The sequence below is a fragment of the Rhinopithecus roxellana genome, chromosome 11 (genome assembly GCF_007565055.1).
Source record: "Rhinopithecus roxellana isolate Shanxi Qingling chromosome 11, ASM756505v1, whole genome shotgun sequence".
NCBI lineage: Eukaryota > Metazoa > Chordata > Mammalia > Primates > Cercopithecidae > Rhinopithecus > Rhinopithecus roxellana.
Window position 1 is genome coordinate 25,998,519 of NC_044559.1, and position 12,019 is coordinate 26,010,537.

Genomic DNA, 12,019 nt, shown 5'->3' on the forward strand with positions numbered 1-12,019 from the left:
TTTGTCTACGGGTTCTAGTCTAAAAGAATGTTAAAAGAATATACATTCTCAAAGGAGGAAACAGAAAATAATTAGGTAAATCAAAGCTGAGGCCAGAATAGACTTGGTATCAAAAAAACTAGGCCAGAAAAGCAGGCCTTATTCTGAGCTCTCAACCATGTAGTATAACCTAGCGTTCTTTAGAAAGACCCTTGGCAGCTGGGCACAGTGACTCATACCTGTAATCCCAGCACTTTGGGAGGTCAAGGTGGGCGGATCACGAAGTCAGGATATCAAAACCATCCCGCCAACATGGTGAAATCCCATCTCTACTAAAAATACAAAAATTAGCTGGGCGTGGTGGTGTGTTCCTGTAATCCCAGCTACTCGGGAGGCTGAGGCAGGAGAATCACTTGAACCAGGGAGTTGGAGGTTGCAGTGAGCTGAGATCGTGCCACTGCACTCCAGTCTGGTGACAAAGCAAGACTCTGTCTCAAAAACAAACAAACAAAAAAGATCTTTGCCTACTGCCCAGAACTGGGAGGTGGGGAGAAAGAAGAGGCCCGTCGTATCATAGGCAGTATCTACACAGAAAACACAATTGCTGCCCCAGAGAAACTTGCACAGATACATAGAGGAGATGTACCAACAAACAACCTAAAATTCCAAATACATCTTATACAACATACCAAATAAATTCCACCTGAATTATAAAAATTTTAGATTATTATAATATCTCACTGTACAGAATACCATAATGTATTTAACTTCCTCCTCCTGTTTTTTCTAACCTTTCTACTACACAAATGTGCTAGGATATACTTTCTTGTACATACATCCATGTATGCTTGCCCATTACGTTAAGATAAATTTCTGTGGTTAGACTGCTTGGTTTAAATATTTGCATTAAAATTTTGTTTTATTTGCCATATTTCCCTTCAAATACACATAATGGGAATACGAGAAAGAGAGGAAAGAGAAAAGAGCCAAAAAAAAAAAAAAAAACTTCAAAGAAACAATGGCTGAAGCTTCTCCAAATTTATTGAAAAACAACCACCTACACATTTGGAAAAGCTCAATAAACTTCAAGTAAGATAAACACAAATATATCCACAGACAGACACATCACAGTAAAAATGGTGAAAGTTAAAGATAAGAAAATCTTAAAAACAGCAAGAGAAAAAAAAGCCTTGTTATTTACAAGGAACCCCAATAAGATTCTGACTTCTTAACAGAAACAATGGAAGACAGAAGCAGTGTGATAACATATTCAAAGTGCTCAAAGAAAAAGAAAATTTCATCAAAGAATCCTATACTATCAAAATTCTCTTTCAAGAATGAAGGAGAAACAAAGACATTCCCATAAAAACAAACAAACAAAGAGAATTTGTTGTTAGCAGACTTGCCTTACAAGAAATACCATAAGAAGAATTTCAGGCTGAAAGCAAGTGACCCCAGACGGTAATCTGAGTTCACACACAAAACCCAAAAAGCCCTAGTAAAAGCAGTTTCAATGAAACAAATCAGTAAAGAAATTAAAATGCTACAAATTAGAAAATTCTCACTTAATGCAAAAGAAAGCAATAAAGGAGGAATAGAGAAACAAAAGACATATATAACACAACAAAATGGCAGACATAATTCCAACTATATCAGTACATAACATTAAATGTGATTGGAGTAAACAACGCAATCAAAAGAAAGAGACAAGCCAGACAGGATCAAAACCAACCAACCAACCAGGATCCAACTATGTGCTGTCCACGGGAGATAAACTTTAGTATCACAGATATAAATAGCTTGAAAATAAAGGGATTAAAAATATGTCATGCAAATAGCAAGCCACAAGAAAGCTAGAGAAGCTATATTAACATCAAACAAAACAGCCTTTAAGAGAAAAAAATGTTACCAAAGAGGGATATTTTATAATAAAAGGATTGATCCATCAGGAAGATATAATAATTATGAACATACATGCATATAAAAACAGCACAATCTCAATAAATGTAAAAGGATAGAAATAATACATAATACAAAGTGTATTCTCCAGCTACAATGTAATGAAATTAGAAAAAATTTGTGAAAGTCACAATTACGTGGAAATTAAACAACACATTCCTAAATAATTAATGGCTCAAAGAAGTCAAAGAGAAATCAGAATGTAATTTGAGATTGATGATATGAAGACACACTGCATCAAAATTTATGAGATGCAGCTAAAGCAATGCTCAGAGGGAAATTCATAGCTGTATCCCTATATTAAGAAAAAGATCTCAAATCAGTAACTTAATCTATAATCATGACACTGGAATGTAGAGGACTATGTGCTCGCAAACGAGACGTTCGGATAAGTCCTGCTCTTGCAAACGAAGCAGGGCATTCCTTCCCTGCAAACAGGGAGGACAAAGGAGCCAGCTGCTAACAGCAGACCCTGGGGGCTTGTTTATGTGCAAACATCTTGAAAATACAGAAAGTCAGGGAAAGGTCAAAAAAACAACAATGTGTCTTGTGACTTGGCAACATTCCACAAACGACTGTATAAAATAAAGCAGAGCGCGCCATTCGAGGCAGCGCCGTGTTTGTTTTGTCTTGTGTTGTCTTGTGTGTTCATTCCTTTGTTTAGGAAACATGCGGACCCCAACACTGGAAACAAAAAGGGCCAACTGAACCTAAAGCAAGCAGACTAATCTGAGGAGATTACTCAGATTACTGAGCAGGAAGAAGGAAACAATAAGGATTAAAGTGAAAATAAAGAACAGAAGAACAGAGAAAAGTAATGAAGCCAAAATCACATTCTTTGGAAAGATCAAGATTGACAAGCCTTTAGCTAGATTGACCATTATAAAAAGAAAGAAGACAAATGATAAGAATCAGAAATAAAAGAGGGGACATTACTATTGACATTATACGAAAAGGATTATAAAGAAATACTATGAACAAGGGTACACCACCAAATTAGATAACTTTGATGAAACAAATTCCTAGAGATACAACCTACTGAAACTGACTTAAAAGAAACAAACTATCAGAAGACACCTATAACAAGAGATAAGATTGAATTAATAATACTAATAAACTATCCACAGAGAAAAGTCTAGGCCCAGGTGGCTTTACACTGAATTCTACCAAACAATGAAAGAGTTAATACCAATTCTTCATAAACTTTCAAAAAAAACCAAAACAGTAGGTAACACTTCTCAATGGATTTTATGAGGCCTGTATTATCCCAATACCAAAACCAGACAAGCATAGTACAAGATAATAAAACTACAGATCACTCATGAATATATACACAAAAATATTCAACAAAATATTAAAAAAATGGATCCAACAATATATAAAAAAAGCTATACACAATGACCAAGCAGGACTTATACCAGGAAGGCAAAGTTGGTTTAACATCTCAAAAAACCAATTAATGAAACACATCAATAATAACAACAACCACATGATCATTTTAATAGACAAAAGAAAAAAACCCTAAAACCTTTCATGATAAAAATCACTCAAAAACTAGAAATAGAATGGAACTTCCTCAACCTGATAAAGAACATCTACAAAGCTTACAAGTAACATCATACTTAATAGTGAAAGATTGTATGCTTTCCCCGTAAGATCAGAAATAAGACAAGAATTTCCAGTCTCTCCACTTCCGTTCAACATTGTATAGGAGGCCCCACCCAGGGCAATTAGGAGAGAGAAAAAAATAAAGGGCATTCACAGATTGGAAAAAGAAGTAAAACTATTTTTATTTGCTGATGACATAACCCTGTACATAGTAAATCCTAAAGAAACCACTAAAAAACTATTAGAACTAATGAGTTCAGCAAGGTAGCAGGATCCAAGATCAATATACAAAAATCAATTATGTTCCTATACAACTGAAATTATTAAACTGAAAATAAAGTGACACAAGGCAGGGCAGGGAAGTGCTGAGTAGAGAAGAGTGTGGTTCCTCACTAGGGCACCATCCCCCAGCCTGGGCCCATGGACCTCAGTGAGGATAGGCATTTCTCTTCTCCTACCCAAATGCTGCATTTCCCAAGACCACTCTGGCCCACCATGTCCCCATCCCGTGCCTATAAAATCCCCCAAGACCCTAGCAGGCAGACACACAGGTGGCTGGATGTCAAGAGGAACACACCGACATGGGAGTACACTGGCATGCTGGCAGGCCATCGATTGGTAGAACGACGCAGAGCTTGGCCAGGGAGGTTGAAGGAGAATCGGGCAACTTGATTCCAGGGGAAAACCATTTCCCTTCTGGCTCCCCCATCTGCTGAGAGCTGCTTCCACTCAATAAAATCTTGCAATCATTCTCCAAGCCAATGCGTGATCTGACTGTTCCAGTTCATCAAGGCAAGAACCCTGGGATACAGAAAGACCCCTGTCCTTACAATAAGGCAGGGGTCTAATTAAGCTGACGAACACAAGCCACCTACAGATGGCTAAACTAAAAGAGTACCCTGTAACACATGCTCACTGAGGCTTCAGCTGTAAACATTCACCCGCAGACATAGCTGTGGGGTCGGAGCCCTACAGCCTGCCTGTCTGTATGTTCCCCTAGAGGTTTGAACAGCAGGGCATTGAAGAAGCCAGCATACCCCCAGTGCATGCCCTGCGTGGGGGACAAGGGAACTTTTCCCATTTCAAAAGAAATGAATCCCATTTACAACTGCATCAAAAAGAACAAAATACTTAGGAATTTAGCAAAACATGCAGAACTATACTCTGAAAACTACAAAGCACTGTTGAAAATAATTAAAGATCTAAATAATTGGAAAAACATCCCTTGTCCATGGATCAGACTACTTAACTCCGTGTAGAGGGCAATACTCCTGAAAATGATCTACAAGATTTAATGCAATTCCTATCAGAATCCCAGTGGACTCCTTTGTAAAAATCGATAAGCTGATTCTAAAATTCACACAGAATTGTAGGAGACCCAGGATAGCCACAGCAATCTTGTGAAAAAAAAGAACAAAGTAGGAGGACTCACATTTCCCAATTCCAAAACTTACTATACAAAGCAACAGTAATCAATACACTATGGTAATGGCATAGGGCTGTTACATATAGATCAAGGGAATAAAAGTCAAAGTCTAAAAATAAACTCTCATGTTTATGGTCAACTGATTTTTGACAAGGGTGCTAAGACTACTCAATGGGAGAAGGAACAGTCTTTGAAAAATGGTGCTGGGGTACCTGGATAAAGAATTAGGCTGGGCCGGGCGCGGTGGCTCAAGCCTGTAATCCCAGCACTTTGGGAGGCCGAGACGGGCAGATCACGAGGTCAGGAGATTGAGACCATCCTGGCTAACACGGTGAAACCCCGTCTCTACTAAAAAATACAAAAAACTAGCCGGGCGAGGTGGCGGGCGCCTGTAGTCCCAGCTACTCGGGAGGCTGAGGCAGGAGAATGGCGTGAACCCGGGAGGCGGAGCTTGCAGTGAGCTGAGATCCGGCCACTGCACTCCAGCCTGGGCGACAGAGCGAGACTCCGTCTCAAAAAAAAAAAAAAAAAAAAAGAATTAGGTTGGACCCTCATCTCACATTATATACAAAAACTAACTCAAAATGGATTAAAGACGTAAATGTGAAAGCTAAAACGATACAATTCTCAGAAGAAAGCACTGGGGACAGGATTCATAACAATGGATTTAGCAGTGATTTCTTGGATATGACATCAAAACACAGGCAACAAAAGCAAAAATAGACAAGTAAGACTACAAACTAAAACATTTTTGTGCTTCGAAGAACATCATGAAAGTGAAAAGACAACCCACAGAATAAGAGAAGCTATTTGCAAATAAAATAATCTATCTGATAAGGGACTTGTATCCAGAATAAAGAACTCTTAACTCAATAAAGAAGAAGTTTACAAATGAGCAGGGCCAGGTGCGGCGGCTCTCGCCTGTAATCCCAGCACTTTGGGAGGCCAAGGCAGGCGGATCACAAGGTCAGGAGTTTAAGACCAGCCTGGCCAACATGGTGAAACCCCGTCTTACTAAAAATACAAAAAATTAGCCACGTGTGGTGACACATGCCTGTAGTCCCAGCTACTCGGTAGGCTGAGGCAGGAGAATCGCTTGAACCTGGGAGGCAGAGGTTGCAGCGAACCGAGATCGCACCACTGCACTCCAGCCCCGGTGAGAAGAGTGAGATTCCGTCTCAAAAAAAAAAAAAAAAAAAAAAAAACAAAACCAAAACAAAGGATGGCCCACCAAAAATGGCCACACACATTACATGAATCCATTCATATGCAATGTCCAGAACACAGAAATTCCTACAGACGGACAGATTAGGTTTTGGGGCAGAAGGGGTAGGAGGGGAACAATAGCTAAAGGTTATAAATGCTCTTTTTGAGGCGATGAAAATGTTCTAAGTAGTACGATTTAAGTGGGTAAATTGTCCCGTATGTATTTGTCTTTCAAATTAGTTTAGAGTGAGTTTTGCCTGCAGAACATTTTTTAATAGTCACACAACTATATACACAAATTTTTCTTATGATTTCTGAATCTGATACACCTCTTAGTTGTTTCTTGCCTCACAATTAATACTATCTTGTGATATTTTACATATTCTTGTAGATGATCCTACATCTTTTCTCGAAAAGGAATGTTAGTTATTTAATTCTCCATTTTCCCTCCATGGTTCTTCTGTGTCTCACTCTCCTCATGCTGCCTGTGTTACTACGCTTTTCTCAGAATATATCATTTCCTACCTCACACAAAAAATAGAGGCCTGGTGGGAAAGTCTTCAAATTCCTGCTCACGACACACCCCATTCTTCAAAATTATGTACCATCCATAGCCTCTTGTTAGGCTAAATCCTCCACCTTGAATTTGGATTCTATCCTTTTCTGCCTTCTTGGATCCTTGTTCAACCATTTTTCTCCTCTACTGTCTGTTCAACTTCTCCTTCTATTTGTTAAATGAGCTCAGCACATCAAGTTTATTCTTTTTTAAGAGTCTATCCCGGCCGGCCGCGGTGGCTCAAGCCTGTAATCCCAGCACTTTGGGAGGCCGAGACGGCGGATCACGAGGTCAGGAGATTGAGACCATCCTGGCTAACACGGTGAAACCCCGTCTCTACTAAAAAATACAAAAAAACTAGCCGGGCGAGGTGGTGGGCGCCTGTAGTCCCAGCTACTCCAGAGGCTGAGGCAGGAGAATGGCGTGAACCTGGGAGGCGGAGCTTGCAGTGAGCTGAGATCCGGCCACTGCACTCCAGCCTGGGCGACAGAGCGAGACTCCGTCTCAAAAAAAAAAAAAAAAAAAAAAAAAGAGTCTATCCCACAAACTTGTATTATTTCCCTCTATTCTTCTTTCTTGTCTTCCTGTTGCGGTGAGACTTCTCTTCACCAATCCCATTGCCAGTTATCAGATTCGAACAATCATCATTTTTCATTTAGACTACTGCAGACTGATTTCCTACCAATCCATCGTCTAAACTTGGAAATTTTAATTTGGTATACACGGCTGAGTCCACAAATCTCCTGAAATGTTTATGTATATGAGCATGTTTTTGGGGAATAGTTTTCATAAAATATGAAGAGTGAGATGAGTCCAAAATGTTGCTTATTTTTCTCATGGAAGACAAACTGATCTTTTAAAATGCAAATATGTCATGCCATTGGCTCATTTAAAGTCTTTCAGTATTTCCCCACTACCATGAAGATAAAACCCAAACTCTGTCAAGGCATACAAGGTCTCTTCATGATGTGGCTCTTACCTCTTTAGCATAAATCTCTCATGACTACCTCCTCCTTCTCCCTATACTGGTCTCCTCTCCTCTATACAAATAGTATTGTTAATATAGTAATAAAATAGAATATACACCCAGAACTCATCAGACCCATTTGCTTCAGGGTCTTTCTACATGTCTCTCTGCCTGAAATCACCCATCTACATCTGCTCTCTAAACTGGTCCTCAAAGACTCAGGATTACAATAGGAAATCATTTCCTGTTCTCTCCAGTCAGGATTAAGTGTTCCTTTTAATCTACGGCATTCTATATTCTATAACATATAGAATTCTAATTCTATATTCTATAATAATTTTTATCACACATTATAATTATTAACCTACTTATCTTTCTTCCCTATTAGATTATAAACTTTAAGCAGTAAGAACAGTATTTTTCCATTTCCATATTCCTAGTGTTGGCACTCACATTATTTCCTGAACAAATCGCACATTCTTTTCTCAATCTGTTACAAAACACTCTAAGTTCGATATTGTAACCATTCTTGGAAACCATGTAAGATCAATACTCTCTTCTCATTACCAAATTTTTCATTCCTCATCTAGCTTAATCTTCATATTTTACTTAATCCTCATTTTTATTTGACCTATCAATAACATCTGACACAGCTCGTCACATCCTCTTTCTTGAAATCCTTTCTGCATTTGGCCTCCTGGATACTGTTCTCACTTGGTTCCCTTCCTCCTAATTCACCAGCTATCCCCTGAGCTTCGCTCTGAAATTTCACTGAGCCAAACACGAGTCATACACTCTCATTTCAATGTATACTTCCACAAAAAGTAAAAAGAAAAAACACGGAAATGGTTGTGATGGACTCTCTAATAGGCATCTCACAACTTATTCCCTAGTCTTTTCATTCTCAGGACATGGAAGCCCATTCTCGTGGTGCTCACCATGTCAGTTTCGGTCTGAGTGAAGTCATTTGGGAACTCCAGTCTACAGCCAGTTGGGTGTGGAGAACAAAACCATTGTGGCTTTTCCTAAGTCTCCCCTGAGAAACAGTCAGGAGGAGAGGAGACTCAACAAGCCCGCCCCTTTGCCACAGGCAGGGAAAATCGCAGTTTGGAGTCTCAGGACCGACCTCAGTCCAAGGCCAGGCACACTGTCACTCCGGCCTGTGCCACCCTCACCTCCAGCGGCCCCGGTCCCCCCTCCCCGACCCCCGCAGTCACCTCCCCCATCCCCCACTTACCTCCCAGCGGCCCTCGCCTCCCCCTGGCCCTCACCAACCCCCCCATTCCCCCCATCCCCCGCCCTCGCTGCCCCCCACACCCAACTCACAGCCAGCCCTCCCCTCCCCCCGGCCCCTGCCTCCCCAACACTCACCTTCCGTTCGGCCCTCCCCTCCCCCACACTCACCTCCCGTCCAGCTCCGGCCCAGAGGTGTCTGCCGAAGGCCCCGCCACTCCCTCCGTGCTGAGCCCAGAGGCCCGGCGGCTTCGCCTCCGCGGCCGGGGCTGTTTCTGAGCCGCCAGCTCGGGCTCCATGGCACGGAGGAGGGGGTGGGGCGGTGGCCGGGTGCCCAGAAGACCGGCAGGGACGGGCACGATGCCCGCCAGCCTCTGCCAGGCAGAAAGCGCCTGTCAGCGAACTGCAGCCGCCACCGCCGTCATCCGGGGATTTGAAAATGGCGGCTGCGCAGCGATCAGCCAATCAGTGAGCGCGCAGCGGTTCCTAGGAGACGTGGAGTCCCGCCCCTTCGCCGCTCCCGGGATCCACTTGCCTAGGAAAGAGCCAAGGAAAACTTGCCCTTAATTGTTGAGCGCATCCCTGAGTCCCCAAGGCCCGATACCTCCTTCATTGTTCATTAGGACTTTCACTGCAGGCCAAGGCAAATGGACTGGAAGCATTTTAAGTCACCAGATCTTTCTTAGCATTTGGGGAGAAGAGAGGTCCAAAGTAATGACCTGTAAACAAGGCTTGTTTATTGGCCATATACACACTAAATTATTGTGCACGTGGCCAATATGAGATATATTTCCAATTACCAAAGATTATACAAGTGTATTCCCAGGGCTGTCTCTAGGAAAACAGCAAAATCTAATTTTGAGCCCTGGTGTCTTCCAATAAGGATGACACAGTCTCTCCTTAGCAAAACGGAATGAAGTAACTTCATCCTTTGCTTGTAAAAAGTCAGCAAAAGACATAATATAAAATAAAGGACCGCCTCAAGTAAAAAAAAAAAAAAAAATTGTTAAATTACACGTTCTTTGAATTTAAATATTGCTTTATATGTGTCAAAAGTCTTTAAAATAGCTTCTCCTGACCGGGCGTGGTGGCTCACGCCCGTAATCCCCGCACTTCGGGAGGCCGAGGCAGGTGGATCACGAGGTCAGGAGATCAAGACCATCCTGGCCAACATGGTGAAACCCCGTCGCTACTAAAATACAAAAATTAACTGGGCATGGTGGCACATGCCTGTAATCCCAGCTACTCGGGAGGCTGAGGCAGGAGAATCCCTTGAACCAGGGAGTCGGAGGTTGTAGTGAACCAAGATCATGGCACTGCACTCCAGCCCAGTGACAGAACGAGACTCCGTCTCCAAAAAAAAAAAAAAAAAAAAAAAGCTTCTCTTTTGGGACTATATTTCAACTTCTGGAAATTTATCCTAAAAAATAAAATTATATAAACATGAAGCTATTAATGACATTGTTTATAATAGAAACATTTAAGACAACCTAAATAAACAATGATTTACCACTCATCCCCTGAGAAGAATATTTTCAGCCAACAAAAATAAAGTGTGAAGTGTGTAATAGTATACTGGTAATTTGAAATAAAAACATGAAGTATAGAGATATATTCAGTATATTCAGTTATGAATTACAAGAGATTATACAAAGGAAAAAGATAATGTCAATGTGTTAAAATGTATTAAATGTATTAAAAAATCAATGTATTAAAATGTCTCTAGGTAGTTAGACTTTAGGTATTCAAAATTTTTATTTTTTGTACTTAATTTTTTGTTAAAATAAGGACATATTGAACTTGCAGAACCTTTATAACATGAGGGAAAAATGTTTTAGTTTTAAAAAGAGTAAGAAATTAGGGAGTAAGATTGAGAGGCGAAGCCAGCTGAACTTCCTGGGTTGAGTGGGGACTTCGAGAACTTTTCTGTCTAGGAAGAGGATTGTAAAATGCACCAATCAGCACTCTGTCACTAGGATTGTAAAACGCACCAATCAGCACTCTTTAGCTAGGATTGTAAAACGCACCAATCAGTGCTCTGTAGCTAGCAAGGGGATTGTAAAATGCACCAATCAGCACTCTGCAAAAATGCACCGGATCAGCTCTCTGTGGCTGGCAAGAGAATTGTAAAATGCACCAACCAGTGCTCTGTAAAACATACCAATCAGCGCCCTGTAAAATGCACCAATCAGTGCTCTGTAAAACACACCAATCAGCAGGACCCTGAAAGTAGCCAATCGCAGGGAGGATTGAAAAAAGGGCACTCTGATAGGACAAAAATGGAACATGGAAGGGGACAAATAAGGGAATAAAAGCTGTCCACCCCAGCCTGCAGTGGCAACCCGCTGGGGTCCCCTTCCACGCTGTGTAAGCCTTGTTCTTTTGCTCTTTACAATAAATCTTGCTGCTGCTCACTCTGTGGGTCCATGCCACCTTTAAGAGCTGTAACACTCACCACGAAGGTCTATGGCTTCATTCTTGAAGTCAGCAAGACCATGAACCCACTGGAAGGAACCAACTCTGGACACAAGTTGACCTTGGATAAGAACCACTTCTGTTCTACCTTCCCTATCCCTCCCCAAAAATTAAAGAAGAAAGCATTGCTTTGTAGCTGTTAGAGTGTAAGAATAAAGAAATGTTCTTAATATTTGGGGAGTTGGTCTCCAACAAGACAGAGCTTCAGAGGATGCAGATATTTAGATTATGAACAAAAATAAACCTGTAAGAGCAATTCTTCAAGTCAAATCCCAAGTGGCTAACTGGGCTCAAATTTAAACAGAGCCAATGACTATCTGCTTGACTAGACGTCACACCTACTCTGTGTGCAGAAAACCCACATCCCTTTGGGATTTCCACAATTTACCTGAATTGACTAATCAGGGCTCACCTGATTGAACTAATCAGAACTCATCTGCTTTAACCAATCAGGGCTCAGCTGTATTACCCAATCCGAACTGAGCAAGTCTGAATCTTTGATTTGCATAAACACATCTGATTGGAAACTTGGACAAGAACTTTTTCTATAAAAGCCAAACACTCCCCTTTATTCTCCGGGATCACCTTTCTTTTACCCCAAAGGCTGTGT

At 41.1% G+C, this 12,019-nt stretch overlaps 1 protein-coding gene across 1 annotated transcript in view; it reads right to left on the reverse strand.

The window, feature by feature from the left end:
* NET1 (neuroepithelial cell transforming 1) overlaps nt 1-9,375 on the reverse strand; it is a 47,110-nt gene extending 37,735 nt beyond the window's left edge. Inside the window, exon 1 of the mRNA XM_010366489.2 lies at nt 9,106-9,375. Coding sequence (XP_010364791.1) covers nt 9,106-9,233 — 128 coding nt within the window. The 5' untranslated portion in view covers nt 9,234-9,375. The remainder of the gene's footprint in view (nt 1-9,105) is intronic.
* Between the last annotated feature and the right edge of the window lie 2,644 nt (nt 9,376-12,019).